At 46.4% G+C, this 22880-nt stretch overlaps 1 protein-coding gene across 1 annotated transcript in view; it reads left to right on the forward strand.

Annotated features, from left to right (window-relative positions):
- The first annotated feature begins 18912 nt into the window (after positions 1-18912).
- The window catches only part of TNFAIP8L1 (TNF alpha induced protein 8 like 1), a 28986-nt gene continuing 25018 nt past the window's right edge, over positions 18913-22880 (forward strand). The window contains 2 exon segments of the mRNA XM_036742276.1: positions 18913-19047; positions 19049-19193. Of these exon segments, the coding sequence (XP_036598171.1) occupies positions 18991-19047; positions 19049-19193 (202 nt within the window). The 5' untranslated portion in view covers positions 18913-18990.

The raw sequence follows: 22880 nt of genomic DNA on the forward strand, positions 1-22880 counted from the left end.
GATTGCCAGTTTTTATCTCTTCTCCCCAGCACCTGGCACAGAGCTTTGTACAATTGGCTTTTTTTGGCCCAAGTCCCTCTACCGACGCCTCTCAGCCACTGCTCTTATTACAATCTTAGAGAATTGCCTGGCATCTTCAGAGGTGTATATCAGAGGTGGGTCTGCTTCTATCTGTCATGCCACGATGCCTTGAACATAGTAAGTGTTTAATGCATGCTGAATTGAATTGAGCAGCGTCATATAGGGAGTAACAGGAGAAAGAAGTCCAAAACTTGATCTGAAATTTGGAAGAAGGAGAAATCGGTTTTAGGTAGATGGCATGTTTTTCAGATGGCCATTTTTTTTTACTTTGTATACTTAGCATACTGCTTGGTACACAGTTGGTGCTTAATAAATGCTTGACTGACTGGCAATAGAAGCTCCAGGCCAGAGAGCCATATAAATCAGAGCTCTGGGAGGCTTTAAATATAGAATGTGAGAGCTGAGGAAGGGATAGGCTTTTGGGGGCAGGTAGAGCATGTGTGAGAACTGATTGCTAAATTTTTTGTTGTTCAGTTTTGTGTCTAACTCTTCCTTCATTACCCCATTTGGGGTTTTCTTGGCAAACAAAGATACTGGAATGGTTTGCCATTTCCTTCTCCAGCTCATTTGCCAGATGAGGAAACTGAGGTAAAGGTTATGTCTTACCCAGAGTCACACAGCTAAATGTCTGAGGGCAGATTTGAATTCAAGAAGATGAGTCTTCCTGACTCCAGGCCCTGTACCCTTATCTACCTTGCCAACTAGCTGCCCCATTAAATTTTTAGCATATTTATGACTTGGAAATAAGCAAATGCTACACATCAGCCTGATTTATCTAGAAGTAAGAAAGTGAGTTGGAGAAAATATTAACAATACAGATAAACTTATTGTACATCCTGAATTTTTGGAGAGTCTGTTGTTAAACAGCACATCCCTGTGTTACCAGCACATTCCTGAGTTTACAATACAGAATGTCAGAGCCCTCTCAAGGCCCTAGTCAGAGCTAGGAGGGAACTTAGAACACAGAATGTCAGACCTGGAAGAGACCTCAGAATACAGAATGTCAGACATGGGAAGACCTTAGAACTCAAAATGTCAGACCTAGGAGGGACTTTAACATACAGAATGTCAAAGCTGGGGCCTTTAGAACATAGAATGTCAGAGCTAGGAGGGAACTTAAAACATAGAATGTCAGAGCTGGGAGGGTCCTTAGAACACAGGATGTCAGACCTGGGAGGAACCTTAGAACATAGAACATGAGACATGGGAGAGACCTTGGGAATACAGAATGTCAGAGCTGGGAGGGACCTTAGAACACAGAATGTCAGACCTGGGAGGGCCCTTAGAACATAGAATGTCAGAGCTGGGAGGGCCCTTAGAACACAGAGTGTCAGAGCTGGGAGGGTCCATAGAACACAGAGTGTCACAGCTGGGAGGGCCCTTAGAACATAGAATGTCAGAGCTGGGAGGGTCCGTAGAACACAGAGTGTCACAGCTGGGAGGGCCCTTAGAACATAGAATGTCAGAGCTGGGAGGGTCCATAGAACACAGAGAGTCACAGCTGGGAGGGCCCTTAGAACATAGAATGTCAGAGCTGGGAGGGCCCTTAGAACATAGAATGTCAGAGCTGAGAGGGTCTGTAGAACACAGGATGTCAGAGCTGTGAGGTAACTTAGAGACTATTTAATCTCAGTCCCTCATTTTCCAAATGAGAGCACTGAGGTCCAGAGAAGGACAATGACTTGCCCAAGGTCCACTGAGTCAGTGGGAGAAGTGGGATTAGAACCCAGGGCTCATCTGTTTTCTTGGGGGTGTTGTCCTCTCTTACTACAGGGCCTGTGGTTGGCTGCTCCATTTCTGCTAGCTATGTTGGCTTTGAGATTCTCACAGGGAGACAGAAAAAGTGGGAAGGGGGTGGAGAGAGAGAGATGCCAGAGGCTGCAAGCTGCCTGCTCAGCCTTTGAGGGGGTAGAAGAGGAGGCCTGTTCTAGATGGTGGTGTTTCCGAGTGTCTATGCAGCTGAGTATCTGTCGGGGGTGGGAGGTGGGGGGAGGTTGGGTATATGTGTGTCCCTATTTGTGTTTGTGTCCTTGCATTTTCTTTGTGCATCTGTGTGTCTTTGGATGTGCTTGCATCCTTATATGCACTATGTGTTTATTCAAACGTGTGTGAAAAGTCAGTCTCTTTTTTCCTCTTCCTCCCTACCCATCCCTGGACCTCCCCTCTCCTTAGCATCCCTATCCCCATAACCATGCTCTCGGCACAGGCCTGTCCCTGGAAATCTTCCCTCATTCAGTCTGGAAGCTCTTTCCTTTCAGCCTCCGGTCCTTGGGGGAGGGGGTGGAGAATGAGGGGAGGCAAGAGCTTCTTGGGGTCCCAACTGTGGTGGACGGCTGCCCCCTGCTGGTCATGGCTTCTATAGGCTCCTTGCCAGCTCTCCTGCCCCCAGCCCCCAGCCCCCAGCCCCCAGCTCAGACGTGAAGAAACTGAAAATTGAGCAGCAGAGATTCATTCAGCTGGGAGAGACGCAGAAAGGAGAGGGCTGAGATGAAGGAGATCCTTGAGCCTCAGGAATCAGAGAGCCCCATGTGCTTTGTAGTGGAACGAGCTGCAATGTTGGATGACCTGGCTCTGCTCAAGAAACTCCCAGATGAGGAACTCCCTTCACGAATGCTGGTCAGCACCTCTTCTGCAATTACCAGTCTTAGGGAGCTGCCTAGCGATTGCTGAGAGGCGTTTGGATGGAATTTGACCTTCTCTATGCACTGCCTCTCCAAATAAACATTTGCTGATTGTCATCATCACTTACTTTGCTAGCTGTGAGCAAAACACTTATAGGATCATAAATGTATTGATTTAGAGCCGGGAGGGAGCTGGGAGATCATCTGGTCTGATCTCTTCCTTTTGTAGATGAGGAAACAGTCCTAGAGATGAGAAATGGCTTGTCTGGAAACACTCAGGAAGGAAATGACAGAGCTAGGATTTGAACCCAGGTCCTCAGACTCCAAATCCTGACTCTTTGTTCTCCAACATGCTGCCTCCATCTATTAGAGTTTCAACTTACTTTTCTGTATCATGATGGAAGCTAGACTAGCTGAGCTCTGAGTACCCTCCCAGCTCTAAATCCTGTGAGTTTTGTTGTTGTCGTTTAGTCATTTTCAGTCATGTCCAACCCTTAGTGACCCCATTCGGGGTGTTCTTGGCAAAGATACTGGAGTGCTTTGCCATTTCCTTTTCCAGCTCATTTTACAGATGAGGAAACTGAGGCAAACAGGGTTAAGTGACTTGCCCAGTGTCACACAGCTACTAAGTGTCTGAAGACAGATTTGAACTCAAGAAGATGAGTCTTTCTGACTCTAGGCCTGGCACTCTACCCACTGTGCCACTTAGCCATCCTCACTCCCCTGAGTCATAGGATTTACAACAAGAAGATATAGAGAATAAGATTCAAAACTGAAAGAGAGATAGGGAAACTGAGGCTGATGTTACATGTTGCCTTACTCAGAATTGCGCAGCTGGTAAGAACAGCTGAGGACATGACTAATACAGAAATATGTTTTACATGATTTTGTGAGTATAATTGCTATCATATTGCTTGCCTTCTTAATGGGTGGGGGAGGGACTGAAGGCAAGGAAAGAATTAGGAATTCAAAATTTTTAAAAAGTGAATGTTAAAAAATAAATAATTTTTAAAAGAAGAAAGAACAGTTGAGAGCCAACTCCTAACTCCAAATTCTTTCTTATTTTTAAATAGAATTTAATTTTCCCCAATTATTTGTAAAGACCATTTTTAGTATTCATTTTTACAATATTTGGGGTTCCAAAACTTTTTCCCTCCCCTCTCCTCTTCCTAAAATGGTAAGCAATTTGATATAGGTTACATATGTGCAATCATGTAAAACATATTTCCGTATTAGTCACAGTTGTAAAAGAAGAAACAGACCAAAAGAAAAAAAACATGAAAAAAATAAAGTAAATGAAAAAAGTATGCTTCAATTTGCACTCAGAGTATATTAGTTCTTTATCTGGATGTGGATAGCACTTTTCCTCATAAGTCCTTTGTAATTGTCTTGGTCTTGGCTCATCGTGTTGCTAAGAACTAAGTCATTCAGAGTTGATCATCATACAATGTTGCCATCACTGTGTACAATGTTTTCCTGGTCCTTCTCCCTTCACACAGCATCAGTTCATATAAGTCTTTCCAGGTTTTTCTGAAGTCTGTCTGCTCCTCATTTCTTATAGCACAATAGTATTCCGTTACATTCATATACCACAGCTTGTTCAGCCATTCCATAGTTGATGGGCCACCACAAAAATAGCTATTCAGCATTCTTTCTACTACAAGACACTTAAAGATCATCTGAGATGGAGGAATCCCACGGTCATCCTCTAGTGCTCTGGGGATTGATATGGCCAAAGAGCTTGGAGGACAAACTTCCAGTGGAGCACAAAGCACCCCACCTGTTCCTCTGACCCAGTAGGTAGTGTCAAGGCTTCTCCCCACCCCATCCCAGCAATGATAATGATAAAAGCTAACATTTATATTGTACCTACTATGTGGCTGGCACTGTGCTAATTTTTTTCTTTTATTCTTTATTTTTTATTCTTTATTTTTCTTTCTTTATTTGTTCTTTATTTTCTTTTTTCTTTTATTCCAAACTTAAGAAATAAAACTAACATTTCCATCACATAGTAGAATAGAAAAAAAGATGATTGCACATGAAACTGCAAATGTACAACTTGCTATTCCTTTTAAATATATAACAAAGTTATTAACAATTATCTCATCCGAGCATTGCATCAACCCTGGTAGGTAGGTGCTATTATCATCCCCATTGTGTCGATGAGGAAATTGAGGCTGATGGAGATTAAGTAACTTGTCCTCGGTCACACAGCTAGTAAGTATTGGAAGCCAGATTTGTGTTCAGGTCTTCCTGAGTCCATGCCCAGCACTCTAACCACAACAACAACCAGCTGTCCTGAGAAAGAGACCCTTTCCTTGCTCTCTACTGTTAAGAAAGATTCTACTCAAACCCTTTGGGGGTGACATCTTTACTCCTGCCCCATTCCTGACCTCCCATCTGCTCTGAAATCCCTTCACCAACTCACATAACCTCAGAGCTTTGAGGGACCATATAGGTCATTGAGTGCAGCCCCTTGCCTGAATCAGAGAAAGCTATGTGAGGGTTGTGAGTTGACCAAAAACTCGATATGAACCATCAAACAGCATGACATATTCCGAGTCAGAGATGAAGGAGAGAGATATCTGCTACCCCATCCGCCAGATGAGGGCTATTTGCAACCCCTCAAACTAACCGGAGCTTGGGCTGCATGAACTAATCACAGGATTTAGAAAGAAGGAGATCATGGCTCTGATGTTCTCTGGCCACTCCAGACTAATCTGGAATAATGTAATCAGTGATGGGCCCAGTTTGAGGAAGGCCACTGACAACTGGAATGAGGCCAGAGGAAGGCAATCGGAATCGTGGGGGACTGGAAACCAAACTCTACACAATTAGTTGAAAGAACTGGGATGTGGGGAGGGAGTGTTAGACTCCGGGTGGGGAACCTTCGGCCTTGAGGCCACATGTGGCCTTCTAGGTCCTTGGGTGAGGCATTTTGACTGAGTCTAAGTTTTACTGAGCAAATTCTTTTATTAAGGGGATTTGTTCTGTGAAGTTTGGATTCAGTCGGAGGGCCGCACTTGAGGACCTAGATTATCTGCTTCAGGGGAATATAACAATAATAGTTAACATTTATGTAACACTTTATATATGTTTATTTCTAGTTCTATATTATATCACATAAATTATTATATAAATTATATTATTTTATTATATTATATAAACATATTTTTATATATAAACTTTATATATGTTTATATAAACACTTACTAAGTACCAGGCACTGTGCTAAACACTTTACAATTATTTTCACATTTGGTCCTCACAACAAGCCTGGGAGGGAGGTGCTATTATTAGGCAAACACGAGTTAAGTGACTTGCCCAGGATCACACAGCTAGGAAGTGCCTGAGGCAGGATTTGAACCCAGGCCTTCCTGACTCTGGCCTAGCGTTCTGTCCACCACTGTCTTCAAGGATCTCAAGGGTCAGATCATATAACAAAATTTAGAATTAGAATGAGCTTTGGCCATCATCACCCTTCATTTTAGAGATGAGGAAACTAAGGCAGAAATAGGATAAATGACTTGCCCAGGGTCACACAGCTAGTGAGTATCTAAGGCAGGATTTGAACCACAGTCTTCCTAACTCCAAGCCTACTTCTTTATCCGCTGCACTGTCTACCTGCCTTCAGGCAGGACCTAGCTAGCACAGCCTGGTGGCAAAGTGGATAGAGTACCAGGCCTGAAGTCAGGAGGACCTGAGTTCAAATTTGACCTCAGATACTTACCAGCTGTGTGACCCTGGGCAAGGCACTTGCCCTGTTTGCCTCAGTTTCCTTATCTGTCAAATAAGCTGGAGAAGGAAATGGTAAACCACTCCAATATCTTTGCCCAGAAAGCCCCAGATGAGGTCAGGAAGAGTCAGACAAGATAGAATTGCCTAGGTTTTGTCAGGGGGGATTGGGCTTATTCAGCTTGGCCATAGAGGTCAGAACGAGGAGCAAGAGGGGAAAGTCACTGAGAAACAGATTTTGGTCCAATGCAAGGAAGATTTGGGCTCAATATAAGCGTTCTCTTCTTTAATCACAAAATCTCAGAAGTGGAAGGAAGAGCCCCAGAGGTCATCTGCTCCAGCCTCTACTGAAAAGGAATTCTCTGAAAGATCTCTGATGAGTGGTCATTCAGACTCCAGATTGCAAGCTAATTCCGCATTTGGATAGCTCTATTGATTAAAGTATTTTCCCATACAGACACGTATTCGTAATGGAATAAATTGTTGAAGTAGCAAGGTCCCTGCCACTAGAAGGTATCCAAGCAGAAGCCGAATGGCCTTTTCTCAAGGTTGCTGTAGAGGGGATTTGGGCAAGTTGGATTAGAAGTCCTTTGCATGCTTTCTGCCAATGGGAGCGATTTCCATAGTCTCTCACATAGGTCCCAAGTCTCCTTATGACCTCCTTTCTCCCTCCAGAGGCCTAGAGCTCTCACTTAATGTCCTGGGTATTAACAAGCAGCCTAGAAGGATCCTTCCTGATCTAACAGGTCTCCCCACACATCTCCTTTTTCCTCTACTCTAATCCATCCATCCCAGGCTGCCAGCATAATCTTTCCTGCCCATAGATCTGGCCACGTCACTCCTCTGCTCAAAAACCTTCAATGGCTCCCCATTCCCTATTTGGCATTGAAGGACCTCCAAAATTTGGCAGCATTCAACCTTTCCAGTTTTACTTCAGATTACTTCCCTTTACATTCTCTGTGCTCTGGCTAAATTAAACTTTCACATCTTACTCCAAGCATGACTGTGCTCTCCTGCAACCAGGCTTGTGATTAAACCTATCCACTACCCTCTAGATCTGGAATGCCCTGCCTCCCCCTCTTCACCTGCAGAATTCCAGTTTTCCTTTTCCAACTCAAATGCTTCCTCCATCGGCCTGTCCTGCCTTCTCCCCTCTCAGACCTCTCTTACTGCTTTCTTTTTTACCTCTTTAATACACTTGTTTTAGAAACACTTTTTCTTTTTTTATTATTACTAACAGGCATTTCAATACACAAAGAACAAGAAATAGGACTTTATATGAAGCTGTGAATTGTTTCTGGTTACGTTTTAAAATTACACATCAAATTTAAATCATATCAATTTTTAAAAGTTATATATTTAAATTTAACAAAGCTACCCTATTTGTCTGTGTTGCCTTTTGAACTTCCTGCCTGTTGGTTTGTGGTGCGCTTTTCAGATAATATTGGGTACCATAGCTTTGTGTCTGTATCTTCTCCCTCTACTAGAATGCAAACTCCATGAGGGCAGGGCCAGTAGCCAGCACAGTACTCAGCACACAATAGGCTTAACAGATACACGCTCAATGAATTCCAAGTTTGGTGTTTCTCTTCACCAAAAGTGTCCTTTGTCTGGAGTTGACCTGGGAAATGCTTGTTGACTGACTAATTGACACCCTCCTTCCTCCCACCACCACACAGTTAGGGTGACCTGTTTTTGGCTCCAGGCCTGGTGCCCTTTGAATGATCCCTACAAGAAGGTGTGACATCATACCTTTGAAGGAATCACCCAGTGGCTGCAAGGCTCCCCTGATTACTCAATTCTCCCCCACACACACACCGAACGCTGGAACGTGACCCGCAAATTACTCACGTAGACAAAGCATACAGCTACCATCAACCCAGGGGCCAAGAATTTCACAGTCTCCTTCTTTACCTCCCAAGAGAACGGAAGGACTAAAAGCATGCCCCCTGCCTCCAGGAGCAGCTTGGGCCCCCTGACCTCTTAGATAAGCAGATGCCTGGGTCCCAACCATGAGTGGCCTCTGACTCCTCCACTGGGGAACAAGGAGGCCTGGGTTTGGGGGCTTGGCTCTGACACTTAAGAGTTACATGAATATGGCCGATGCGCTTTCCTTCCCTGCAAAAGGAGTATGCTAATACAGTTCTTATCTTACCGAATTCCCCTGGAGTAACATGATAATAATTCTCCCACACATGCATATGAGGGAAATACTTTTTAAATCACCATAGGAAAGGAATGATAGAATAACAAAATAATATAAATAATGAATGATATGAAATAATATTATTATATGATAATATAATATTATAATTATTATGTAATATGTGATATATTAGATAATATAATAATATAATATAATATATAAATAATTAAAAAAAGAATGACAGCTAGCCTTGGTTGTTTTTCATCCTTTTTTTTGCAGAGGACCAATGACATCGTAGGGTGATGTCTTGCCTTGTGCATGAATTGGATTTAAGTGAGGCAGAGTTACATGAAGTCGTCAGCCTCGTTCTGTCTTCCAGAGTCACCAGTGGCAAGACCAAAGTCAAGACAACTGGCGATGGCCTGGGATGCAGTGGCTGACCTTGGCATCTTTGATGTCTGACCAAGCTCTAAGCACTCCACAGAGCCTGCTACAGCCACCTTCATGGATGTTAGAACAAATAGTTCTCATACGCCCATTCTGCCTGGGGAAGTCTTCATGTGCTTGAGGTAGACATGGTCCTAACTCACCAATGGATTTGAGACCCCTTGGTTACCTTCCACTTGGTTTAGCCCATCTGTTTAAGCAGTTTTAGGGGTGTGTGTTCAGTGTGCTAAACAGCTTCCTGGAGCCCCAGGTGAGAGCTGGGTGGTAGGTGGACACCCAAGCTGAATGAGCAGCCCCGGAAAGGGCTCAGCAAGCCCTCCCACCGGAGGTGCTAGTGCTTCCTGAACACCCCCTATACCCCAGCTAGCATTTATATACTGCTTCAAGGTTTGAAGGTGTTGCAACAAGTCAGCTAGCAGCTGCTATAGGGGTGGAAGACCAACACAAGCCTAACAACAAGAATGCTGCCAGCATGGGTTCTTTTGATCTGCTTTACTAAAGAAAGCAACATTAAAGGGTTAACAATCTTATTTCAATCCAACATACAGCTATCATTCACTTAGTTCAGGGGAAAAAGCCAGCACCCTGAACTTCAGAGCAAATACAAACAAATTACAAAGATACAATATAAACAGACCAAATACAATTCATAGTTACCAAGAAGGCATCAATTTCCGGGCTCACAAGCTGGAGGCCTCTTAACTACAGCTGCCCAGAGTCTCCACACCAACACTCCTCCAAGAGTGAGAGGCCCAGCAAATAGCTCTGTTCTCTCTTTTTATACAGTCTTTGGATGGCATCAAACGTCATCTGAGAGACCAGAACTTAGGCTCATACTATTTGCTCTGGGGCCCCGAGGGCTTCACACATACTTCTGCTTAGCACCTAGTAGATAGGGGTTTGGGCCTGGGGTTCTGTACCTAGTAAGGCTCAGTCAAAGACACAATTAATTTGGCATTCTAAAACAGTAAGTCCCACCTTAATTCCCAATAAAGAAGGGCATTTTATAAATATCATCTCACTCTCACAACAATCCTGGGAGATATGTGCTATTATCATCCCTATTTTACAGAGAAAGATACTGAGGCAGGCAGAGAAGTTAAGTGATTTGCCTAAGATCACACAGCCCTTAAGTGTCTGGGGCTGCATTTGAATTCAGGTCTTCCTGACTAGCACTTGGTCTATTTTACCACCATTTCCAACTGATTATTACCATCACTATCTCTCCTCTTTCTTCCTTCTTGTCCAGAGGAGCCTCTTGATTCCCCAGCACCCATTAACCAAATACAATTAGTGAGAAATCTCAAATACACTACCCTGTTATTTCCGTCCAAAGAGAGCAGCTGACGCAACTCCCTCTGACCCAGGCCCACATTCTACCTGACCCCACCCCAAAGAGAGGAAGAAAGGAAACAAATCTCAGGCCTGGTTAAGGTGGGTGAGGAAGAGGAGGTAAGGACAAGAGTCACAGGGTGCCCCCACCTCCAGATCCAAGGACTGAATGGACCTCTGTGTGGGAGAGCAGGCTCTGAGGAAAAAAGAGGGGATCCAGTTACTCCAATAACTGGCCAATTCCCTGTGTCTTTGGATATGAGCAATGCATATACTCCGGTCCTGCAGAGTCTGGGCTTTCTTGTTTTTCGACTCCTCATTACCTCATTTGGAGTTCTCTTGGCAGAGATACTGAAGTGATTTCCCATTGTCCCTCTCCAGTTCATTTTACAGATGAAGCAACTGAGGCAAACAGTGTTGTGACTTGCCCAGGGTCACATAGTTAATGTGTCTGAAGCTAGATTTGAACTCAGGTCTTCCTGTGGCCAGGCCTGACCTGGCACTCTATCCACTGCACCACCTAGCTGCCCAAGCGCAGTTGGCGTTACAGAAATTCAATATCTCTGAGTTTTGAGGAGCTAAGACATCATTTAGTTCAAGTTGGACCTGACCAGGCATCCCAGATCATGGCAGTTTCTGCTTGGTGAGGGACTCACTACCTTCCAAAGTAGCATGCTCTGTATTTGGAGAGCTCTAGTTATCAGGAAGCTGTTTTTCATTATGGCAAGCTGAAGCTGCTACCTCTCTGCAAACTGCCCCCACCACCCCGACTCCACATACCCATGAAAGGGCCCTGGTTTTGGGGCCTTTGGGGGTTAAGTGGAGCACCCCTTCCTATAGGGAAGCCTTTCAAAAATTTGAAAAGAGATAAAATAATAGCTAACATGGCACTTTAAGGTTTGCAAAGCACTTTGCAATCATTTATCTCACTTGATCCTCATAACAACCCTGGGAAGTAGGTGCCATTAGTATCCCCGTGTTACAGATGAGGAAACTGAGACAAACAGAAGCGAACACAGAAGGGTAACACAGCCAGTAGAGGTTTGAGGGCAGATTTCAACTCCAGTCTTCCAGACTCCAAGCCTATTGGATCTATCCACTGGGCCACCTTAGCTGCCTGGGGGTGGGGGGCGGGGTTATCTGAAGATGATGGAGATTGTATCCAGGATCTGATATGTGAAGCTTTGCTGCATCCCCTATAACCTTCCCGTTTCTAAATCTTCCCTTCTACAGGACAAACATCATTCACTCATGCGTGCATGCATCCATCCAATGCGTATTTATTAAATATCTAGCAATCAATGAACTCCAAGACTTTGCTGGCCCTGGGGGATACAAAGATAAAAGTGAAAGCAGTACTTACCCTCAAGGAGCTTACAGTCTAATCAGCAAGATGTGGTGCAGAAACTAAGGACGCAAAGTTTAAAAAAAAAACAAACCAATTCCTGCCCTCAAAGGACTTATTTTTACTGGGGGATGGGGAGGAGAACAATATGTACAGAGATAAATAAACAAAAAATATATACAAAGTAATTTCAAGGAATTGGGGGGACATGAACAGCTCAGGAGAAAGGAAAGGCCTAGCTGGTCACACCTGAGTAGAGCCTTGAAGAAAGCTAAGAATTCTGACAGGAGGGGATGAAAAAAGAGTGTATCGCAGGTATGGAGGACAGCTTACACAAAAAAGATGGAACACTATCTGCTGGAAACAGCAAGTAAGCAATTTTCACTGGAGTATAGCGGCAGCTAAGTGGCACAGCAGATAGCGCTGGACCTGTTCTTCCCAAGACCTTAGTTCAAATCCAGCCTCAGACACTTACTAGGTGTATGACCCTGGGCAAGTCACCAAACCCTGTTTGTCTCAGTTCCTCATCTGTCAAATGACCTGCAGAAGGAAATGGAAAACTACTCCAGTATCTCTGCCAAGAAAACAACAAATGGGATTACAAAGAGCTGGACACGACCGAGCAACAACAGGGTTCAGGTTCATGAGGGCCAAGTAATTTCTAATCAGCCTAACAAGACGGGTTGGAGCTGAATTACCAAGGGCTTCAGATGCCAAAGGGAAGAGGTGGTCTCGCACCCTAGAGGCAACAGGGAATCCCTGGAGTTTCTTGAGCAGAGGAATGATCTGACCAGATCTAGGCTTTAGCAATATCAGTTTGGTGGCCTGCCTGGAGGACAGGTCTGACAGGGGAGAGAAGGAAGCAATTTGGGGGCTACTGGAATAATCCAGATGGGAAACTCTGAGGTGCCGACCTGGGGTGGCAGCTATGTGAGTGGAGGGAAGAAGATGGAGGGCAGAGATGTCGGCAGAGCTGACAGGTCTTCAATCAATACTAATGGCTAGAATTTGCATAGTACCTACTATATGCCTGGCACCATGCTAAATGCTTCACAAATATTATATTATATTATACTATGGTATGTTATGTTAGATTGTATTGTGTTATATTGTGTTGTGTTGTGTTATATTGTGTTATGTTGTGTTGTTAAATTATATTATGTTATATTATATTATATTTGATATTACAAATAATATTTACAAATGTTCACAACAATCCTGGTAAGTAGATGCTATCATTATCACCATTTTGCAGTTGAGGAAACTGAGGCAAATAGAAATTAAGTGATTGGCCCAAGGTCATATAGATAATAAATGTCCAAAGTATGATTTGAACTCAGGTCTTCCTGACTCCAGGCTTAGCACTCTATCCACTGCATGCCATGCGATATGACCTTGAGGCCCTTGTCCAGCTCCATGTTGGCACTGTCCTTCCTATAATTACAACATTTCAGGCTTCTAGGTACCTTAAAAACCATTGATTCCCAGAGTTCTTAACATGGGTTTTGTAAACTGTTATTAAAATATATATATATATATATATATATATATATATATATATATATATATATATATTTTGCTTTTTGGCAGGGCAATTGGGGTTAAGTGACTTGCCCAAGGTCATACAGCTAGCATTTGTCAAGTGTCTGAAGCCAGATTTGAACTCAGGTCCTCCTGACTCCAGGACCGGTCCTCTACTCACTGTGCCACCTAGCTGCCCCATAAAAAATATTTTGATTGCGGTATTTCAGCATAATAGGATTCCTTTGTAATTGGATGTATTTTATGTATTTAAAAACAACTCCGAGAAGGGATCCATAGGCCCCACCAGACTGTCAAGGGGGTCCATGATTCAAAAAGCGAAAGAGTCTCTGATCTGGTCTTTCCTTTTAATTTTACATGTAGCAGATGGATGATTGGGAAGGAGTGTGATCAAGAGTCCTTCCAATACACTTAAAGGAATTGCAGCATGTGTGGAGCAGGTAACAGACAATGAGATGTAAGAGTCACACCACCCTGCATGTGCCCAATCTTGTCTGATCTCAAAAGCTAAGCAGGGTCAGCCGTGGTTAGTACTGGAATAGGGGACTATGTAGTAACACTGGGTGCTGCAGGCTCCTCTCTCCTCACTCTTTCTCCTAAGCACTGGCATCTCCCAACAGAAGCACACCGCATCAGCCAAGGAAAAGGATGTGGCTATAGAGAGCGAGATTGAGTGTGTGTCCACTCTTCCACCTGACGCCATGTGTATCTGTGGGATACAGGTTTACGGGGCAGATGCTTGGTCACTACTGTTCATGCTATCTGAGGAAAATGCCTTTGCCTTAAGCTGTGTTCCCTAGCTACCAAAAATAATGGCAGATGAATTCACAGGGACCGGAGAGTCATAGAGTTTTAGGAGTGTGGACTTGGAGTAGTCAATTCAGTGGCAGGATTCAAGTGAATTAACAACCAGCTCACCAGCCCGAGGCACCATCCCTGCTAACAACCTGTTTGTGGAACTAAACCTAAAATTATGTACCGATTCTACCAAACTGGTACATACCGGCTGAATCCCACCACCAGGTAGTCATCCCTATGGGGACCTGACCTTCCAGTGCAAGTTGGTGAGTTATCACCAGAGAGGGTATTACCTACAGATCAGAAGACCCTGAGAGGTTAAACGGCACAAACCCGGGCCTCTTCTTATCACACTTTGCTGACTGTCTAGGGAAGGCTTCACAAAGGAAGCACACTTGAGTTGGACTTTGGATGATGGGTGGGCTTTGAAAGGTGAAGGGGGAATGACCCATTCAGCACAGGATCTGGGTCATTCCTTGGGAGGAAACAAACACCTCATAGAGTACTATGGGCAGGATCCCAGTTGTTTTCCTAAAAACAGCAGCTGCATCCTCCTCTGGTCAAAGTAACAAGAAAACCACATCTGGATCAGCCACTCTTTTCCCACCCATCCCCCTCTTCCCCACCAACCTGACAATAATATCCTGGAACTAGTTGCTGAATCAAAGGAAAGGAGTTTGAATAAATATGTAACTGTTTTCCCCCTAAAGGATCCCTATAGAATGTCATCCTGATACTTGACCCCATAGGAAAGAGAGGGCAGGGGGAACCAAGATGGTGATGATGAGGACAGAGGACTCCATGAGCCTGGTAATGAGATGGTGAAGTCTGATTACCTGCTAGATCTCTTTCCTGTTAGCCTAAAGAATGATGGAATTCTAGAAAAAAGATTTTCAAACCCTGGAAAATTGAATACTGCACTGGAAGGGACCTTAGACATCACCTATTCTAAGACACATGGCTGGGAATCTTTTCACACAGTTTTGTGTATGTGTGTATGTGTGTGCGCACGGTGGGAGGGTGCCATAGTCAGGTATGGAAGGTAGGGGAATGGCAGTTCCAAATGGACTATCTGGTGACAGAAGGGGTCTGTCCTTCTGCCCCTTGCACCGCCTCCACCCCCTTCTACCCCCTTCCACCCCACCATACCAGGTACTAGTCAGCAGAGGACCACAAGATGCAAGGTACTGGGACAGAGGTCTCCACATCACCTGTGCTCCCCACAGATGTCAGTGCCTGGTAGAGCCCTCCAGATGCCCCACCTTAGTTAGAGCTCTGTCCATTTCAAATCTCTTATTCTACTGGAGGGAGGTAGGATCTGAAGCCCTGGAAAGAGAAATGACTTGTCCATTCATGCTAGGGACTGAACCAGTACTGGAACCCAGGTTTCCTGCCTTTTAGCCCAGGGCTCCATCTGGAGAAAACAAGGCCAAGGCTGTGTGCATTATGTGTTGGATGGTACTGAGAGCCAGTCAGCTTTGTCATCCTGTAACCACTGCTGGCTCCTCCTAAACATCTAACAAGGGCAGGGAAGATGCAGCCTCAAGGCCACATGTGGCCCTCTAGGTCCTCAAGTGCAGCCTTTTGAGTCCAAACTTCATTTGTTCTGTGAAGCTTGGATTCAGTCAAAGGGCCCTGCAGTTGAGGACCTAGAGGGCCACATGTGGCCTTGAGAATGCAGGTTCCCCATCCCTGAGCTTCTAGCATAATCCAGGGGCACCAGGACTGTGTGTGTGTGTGTGTGTGTGTGTGTGTGTGTGTGTGTGTGTGTGTTTTGGGGCAGGGGAGGGGCAGGATGTGGATGGCTTGGTTCACACCCTTTATCTTTGGGACAGGAAGAAGAGAATCATTTCTCTTCCCTGGGCCTCAGCTGCCTCATCTACAAAAGGGGTACTGGTGGACTATGAAGCTTCTAAAGTCCCTTTCAGCCTTTCCCCCAAGACTGCACCAAAGATGAAGAAGGAAGCTATTGCCCCCCATCCACCCAAGACAGAAAGGCCTTGAAGGCCAAGAAGGTGGTGTTGAAGGGTGTCCATAGCCACAGAAAGAAGATCTGAACATTCCCCACCTTCTGGAGACCTAAGACACTAAGACTTCGAAGGCAGCCCAAATTCCCTTGGAAAAGTGCCCTTGGAGAAACAAGCTTGACCACTATGCCCTCATTAAGCTCCCCTTGACCACTGAGTCAGCTATGAAGAAGATTGAGGACAAACAACACCCTAGTCTCCATTGTGGACATCAGATCAAGCATGTGGTAAAGAACATATGACATCAATGTGACCAAAGTCAACATGCTGATCCGGCCTGATGGAGAGAAGAAGGCTTATGTCCCACTTGCCCCAGACTAAGATGCTTTAGAAGTTGCCAACAAAATTGGAATCATCCAAACTGTGTCCTGCTATCCAACTCCACCTACAATAAAGTTTTCCAGTAAAAAAACAAACAAACAAAAAAATAAAGTCCCTTCCAGCTCCCACATTCAATGACTCTATAAATGGGAGAGCAGCTATGTCCTGGAATGTGGGGTGTCAGGAGAGGGAGCTGGCACAGGAGGAACTGAGAGGCAGTGGAAAAACCACTGACAGGGCTTAAAGCTAGAAAACCTGAGTTTATATCCCCATTTTTCCAATTCCTGTCTATGTAACTATGACCTCTAGCTCTACTTCTTAACTCTGGGCCTCAGTTTCTCTGTCTGTAAAATGAGGTGATTGGAACCGATCTTTTCCAACTCTGACATTATCCTGACTCTGTGTGTGTGAGAGAAAGAGAGAGAGAGAGAGAAAGAGAGAGAGAGAGAGAGGGAGAGAGGGAGAGAGAGAGAGAAAGGGAGAGGAAGAGAAAGAGAGAAAGAGAAAGAGAGGAGAGAGAGGAAAAGAGAGAGAGGAAGAGAGAAAGAGGGAGAGAGAGAAAAAGAGAGAAAGAGAGAGGGAAAGGGAGGGAGGGGGGAAGGAGAGAGAGAGAGAGAGAGAGAGAGAGAGAGAGAGAGAGAGAGAGAAGGCAATTATTCACGATGCCTTTCAATGCCTCCGCCTTCAAAGCCTACCCATGCCAGCTAAGTTATTTTCTAGGTTTAAAAGTTGGTGCCCACCAGTGTTTTCAGCAGCAGACTATTTTCCAGGTTCACCAAATCCAGTACAATTGATCAATCCATTTATTAAGCATCTATTATGTGCCAAGCACTGTGCTAGATAGGATACAAGTTCAAAAATGAAACTGTCCCCACTCCCAAGAAACTTTCATTCTATCAGGGGAGTGAATGTATGCCTAGAGAGGGGTAAACATAATCCAGACAAGGTGATAGGGATGGGGAGGGCACCTGCAGATAGGAAAGGCTTCACATAGAAGAAAGAGCCTTAGCTGGGTCATGAAGATGTGGGATTCTTAGAGGCAGAGATGAAGAGGGAGTGCCTTCTAGACATGGGCAGACAGCCAATGCAAAGACACAGAGATGAGAGATGGGGCATCGGGTACAAGAAGGCCAGTCTGACCCAATCATGGGGACCTCAAATGGAAGTATTGTTGGAGACAGGCTGTAAAGGGCTTCAAATGCCAAAGCGAAGAGGCTGTGGCAGTTTCTCATCTGCGAAATCAGAGGGTTGGGCTAGATGGCCTCTGAGTTCCCTTCCATCTAGATCTATGATCCTAGAGGTAGTTGGGAGCCACATGGTCAGATCCACACTTTAGGAAAATTACTTGGGCAACTGTGTAAGTGATGGATTGGAGTGGAGAGGGGAGACAACTTGAAACAGGAAGTCCATTCAAGAGGCCATTGTAATGGTTGCTAAGTGAGACCTGAGCTAGAGGGGTGGGATGGAAAAGGAGGATGAGAGATATGAGAGATGCTCATTCATTCATTTCAGTTGTTTTCATTCATGACCCCATTTGGGGTTTTCATGGCAAAGATCCTGGAGTAGTTTTCTATTTCTTTCTCCAGGTCATCTGACAGACTAGGAAATTGAGGCAAACAAGATTAAGTTACTTGCCTAGGGGCCTGAGAGATGTTATAGCAGTAGAAACAACAAAAGTCGGCTGCTGAATGAATATAAGGAAGGAAGGAGTGTGAAAAGTCTGGGATGATACAGAAGTTTTGGACCTAGGGGACTTGGAAGGATAGGAGTGGAAATACCCTTGGATTCAGAGTGAGGATTTGCATCCAAATCCTGGCTCTGGCACTCACTGCCCCGTGACCCTCTGCAAGTGATTCCGGAACCTCAGTTTCCTCATTTAGAAAATGAGGGGTTGGCTAGACAAGGTGATCTCTAAGGGCGCTTCCAGCTCTAAATCCTATCATTAATATGACCTCAGAGGGCATCTAGTCCAACCTGTCGCTAAGCAGGAATTCCTTCTATAGCATTTCGCAAAATTGGTGATCCAGCATCCACTTCAAATGATGGGGAACGCACTACCTGTGGAGGCAAGACCCCTCCGGGTTCTCACAGCTCTGATTGTTAGGAAATATTTCCTTCTGTTGAGCAGAAATCTGCCGAGTCTCTACAACTTCCATCCATCGTTCCTACCCATTTCCTGCTTCCCCTCCGGCCTTTCGGACCTTGGGGATCCGGGATCCGGGATCGGAACCCGGGGCGGGGGCTGACAGGGCTAAGATCAGTCCCTCCCAGCCACACACAGACGTGCACATAAACACACCGACACACTCAATCACACACTCACACACACCCCCTCCCACCCCTCCCCAGCCCGCGTCCAGCTCGCCTTCCATTGGTCGCTTCGTAGGAAGCTCGGCCGGCAGTTGGCTGGCCCCGCGCTCTCGCCCCGCCCCTTCTGGACTGGCAAACTTTGGCTTGAGTTTGCCTCCCTCCTCCGCTCTCCCCTCCCCTCCTCCTCTCCCCTTCCTTCCCTTTGCCCCCTTGGCCTCGGCCTCCGGGATCCGGGCAGTGCATGGGGCCCCGGGCCGGGCTGCAGGCGTCCGGTAGCCGCTGTACATGCTAGAGGCACGGGCCGGGCCAAGTGTCCCGCTGCCGGGTGCGCTCCCCTGCCATCCCATCCCCATCCCCAGCTCCCCGCGTGGGCGCGCGGACCTGGGGCTTCTGGGCAGCGAGTGTCCCCCTCGCTCCAGGCGAGTCTCGGAGGCGGCAGCGGCTCTCAGAGGGTCCGGGGAGCTCCGTGGAGGCGGGCCTGCTGGCAGGTGAGCTCCTCTACTCCCCCAGCGCTGGAGGAGGTGGCAGCAGCGGGGACCCCTGGGCACCCGGCGCCCACGGTCAGGGTGGGAGCAGGAGAGACAGCTGGGCAGCCCAGGAGGACACGGACTGGGCAACCTAGGCTGCTGACCGCCCCAGTCCTCGGCTTCCCTTCTTTCTTTTCCTCGCTCCTCAGTCTCCGTCTCTTTCGTCTGCCTCCCCGCCTCCCTCAGTCTCCCCTCTGGGTCTCTTTCTCCATCCCGCCCACTCCCCTTCCCTTCCCTTCTCTATCGCTTTTTGTGTCCCTCTCTAGCTGCGTGGGTTTCAGTGCAAGTCTCCCTGTCTCTTATCTCTGTCTCTGGCTTCCTCCCCAGCCCCCTTCTCTCTCTGTCCCGTGGTCGCTTGGCTTGGAAGGGAGAGGGGGTTCTGGGCTTTGACATGTCCTCCCCTCCTTGATTTGCAGCACAGCCAGCGCTTACTCCTCTGGCTCCGACGGTTCCTCGGACTCCTGGGTCTTTTACTCCAAATCAGGAGGGTCGGGGATTGGAGCTGGGGGATGGGGACGGGGCAAGACGCCAGCCCCTCTCCAGGTAGAGAGAATCCTCCTCTGGGGCCGATACACCCCGCCCCGCCAAGGTCTGGTCCTGACCCCCCTGGGCTCTAGACAAGCTCCCACACTGTCCCAATTATCTCACTAGCTCTGCCCTCCTCCACCCTCCACCCCAGACACTCCGTGGGGCCGACTTTTGGGCTGGCCCAAAAGAGACAACCTCTTCCCTCTGATTTGCTGCCGACCAGCCTGGTACCCTCGTGCTAAGTGACCTTGGGGGCCAAAAAAAAATCACCAAATCAAAAAATTAAAACTGGAGGAGACCTCAAAACCACTTAGTCCCATGCTTTCCTTTTTACAGACAAGGAAAAGTCCCTCCATCTGATGCATATGGACAGCCAGTATGTAACTTAGAGTCTTAGAGAATGGGTTGCCTGGGGCACTAAGAGGTTAAGATGTTACCTTTGATCACCATGCTTGGTATGTGTAACAAGGAGTCAGAGGACAAACCCAAGTTCACTAGGGCACAATCATTGCCTCTCATAATACACTATCTTACATAATAAATGCAACAGAATTGCTGAACCAATGTGCTATGTGAGCTCTTGATGGGTTGGGGGTTAGGTTATTCCAATATGGAAAACTGGGGAGGTTTCCTGGAGGAAGTGGTTTTGTTATTTTGTAACTTATAAAGAAACTTTTAAGTATGAGCAGGCCTTCCACTGGGGAAGCTGAGGAGGGAGGGCATTCCAGGTTTGGAGGTAGCAAAGGGTGTTCTGGAGATGGTGAGTAAAGTAGGGAGTGGGTTCATGAAAGGGAATAATATGAGAGAAAATTGGAAAAGGGGGGGAGGTGGGGTGCCAGATTACAGAAGGTGGTGAATGCCAGGCAAAGGAGATCAGCTTCACTTGATTATTTGAGACACTGAAGATCTTTGAGCAGAAACGGACCAGGAAAAAAAGTGTGAAAGAAAATTTAGTCTGGCAGAGCCTTGAAGGTTGGATTTCAAGGAAGAGAGGGTAGAGACAAGACCACCCACTAGCAGGCTAGTGTAGTAGTGTAAGGCAACTAGGTGATAAAGTGGATTGAGTGCTGGGCCTGGAGTCAGGAAGAACTGAATTCAAATCCAGCCTTAGATACTTACTAGTTGTGTGGCCCTGGGCAAGTCACTTAACCTTGTTTGCCTCAGTTTCCTCATATGTAAACCACTCTAGTCTCTTTGCCAAGAAAACCCCAAATGGGGTCACAAAGAGTCAGACATGACTGAAAAATGACTGAACAGATAGCAGGCTATGTGGAGATGGGGGTAGGGACTGGACCAACTTAATGGCAATGGGAACAAATGGGAAAACCAAGGCTGCCGAGAGGTGGAGACTCTAGCAAGGTCTAGAAGGCTCCTGTACAAGGCTTCCCTGGAGGATCGAGATGGGGTGGAACTTGAGAATGGACAGACAGGATTTGAAGAGGCAGAGAGAAGAGGACTTAGAAGATAGGGGAGGGAAAATAAGCATTTATAAATCACCTACTAGGTACCTGGTTCTGTGCTGGATGCTTTACAAACATTATTTCCTCTGATCCTCACAACAACCCTGAGAAGTAGGTGCTGTTATTCATTTTACAGTTGGGGAAACCAAGGCAAGGAATTTACCCACAGTCACATGGCTAGTAGTGTGTGGGGTAGGATTTGAACTCAGATCTTCCTGACTCCAGGACCCAGGGCCCTATCCACTTTATTGCCCAGCTAGAGGAGGGAAAGTGAGCAAAGACTAGGGAGGCGGAGGGCAGAATTCAGAGTTCTGGGGAAGTTCTGGGGTGGAGGAAGCTGCTGCTGCTGATAACCCAGCCTGAGCAAGGTCAAGATGCCTTCCTAAGGTGAAGCCTCTCCCAGGCCTTCCTCTCCAACTGCCCTTGGGCAGGTCTCAGTTCCTGCCTTGACTTCTCAGATATTAAATGGGCCCAGAGCCTAGCCATAATAATTAGGGCCATTAGGGTGCTTTGAAGTTTCTTCTAAGTGGCTGGGATGAAATGACGTGATGCCAACAGCTTTGACTCAAGTGTCCTCTCGCTTGTCCTGTAGGACAGTTTCCTCCTGTCCCCCATCAGCCCAGGCCCACCCCACCCCACTTCACCCTTAGCGTTCTGCCTTCCTAACCCCAGTGAGGGTTAGTGACTGAGCTGAGGATAGCCATTGAGCTGCTGCCTGTGGTCTGACTCACTTCCTGACTCGGCTCCGCCTTCTTGTCATCAAGGGCCAGGTGTGAATCTGACGAACTTTCAAGTTGTTGCTTGCTGTGGCTGAGCCTGAGTAGGTGTCTTTACCTGACACTCCTTTGGGGCCCCAGGATGGGTGTAGTTGTGGCTTAGTAGGGCCCAGATGGGAGCTCAGGAAACAGCCAGTGACTGAGGCATGTGTTTAATGCGTAACACACTCACACTCCCTAATATAGCCAAGTCAATGAATCCTGTGCTCCAGGGAATTCCCCTCTCTGAAGGAACCTGGAAGATTGAACAATGACTTTGGAAATGTTCCTTCCTTTCTGCTTTTTTTCTTTTCCCCCTCCCCACAAGCCCTGAGTTTCTTTATCTGATTCCTTTCAGCTATAGAATCATAGAAAGTTGGATCTGAAAAGACCCTTAGAACAGAGAATATCAGAGCTGGGAGGGCCCTTGGGACAGAGCATGTCAGAGCTTAGAGGAGCCTTAGAATACAAAATAAAAGAGCTGGGAGGGCCCTTAGGACACAGTGTCAGAGCTAGGAGGGGCCTTAGAACACAGTGTCAGAGCTGGGAAGAGTCTTAGAGTACAGAATGTTAGAGCTGGGAGTGCCCTTAGAACAAAGAATGTCAGAGCTGGGAGGGCCCTTAGAACACAGAATGTCAGAGCTGGGAGGGCCCTTAGAACACAGTGTCAGAGCTGGGAGGGCCCTTGGGACAGAGAATGTCAGAGCTTAGAGGAGCCTTAGAATACAAAATAAAAGAGCTGGGAGGGCCCTTAGGACACAGTGTCAGAGCTAGGAGGGGCCTTAGAACACAGAATGTCAGAGCTGGGAGGGCCCTTAGAACACAGTATCAGAGCTGGGAAGAGTCTTAGAGTACAGAATGTTAGAGCTGGGAGTGCCCTTAGAACAAAGAATGTCAGAGCTGGG

Source organism: Trichosurus vulpecula, chromosome 1 (genome assembly GCF_011100635.1).
Source record: "Trichosurus vulpecula isolate mTriVul1 chromosome 1, mTriVul1.pri, whole genome shotgun sequence".
In the NCBI taxonomy this organism is placed as follows: Eukaryota; Metazoa; Chordata; class Mammalia; order Diprotodontia; family Phalangeridae; genus Trichosurus; species Trichosurus vulpecula.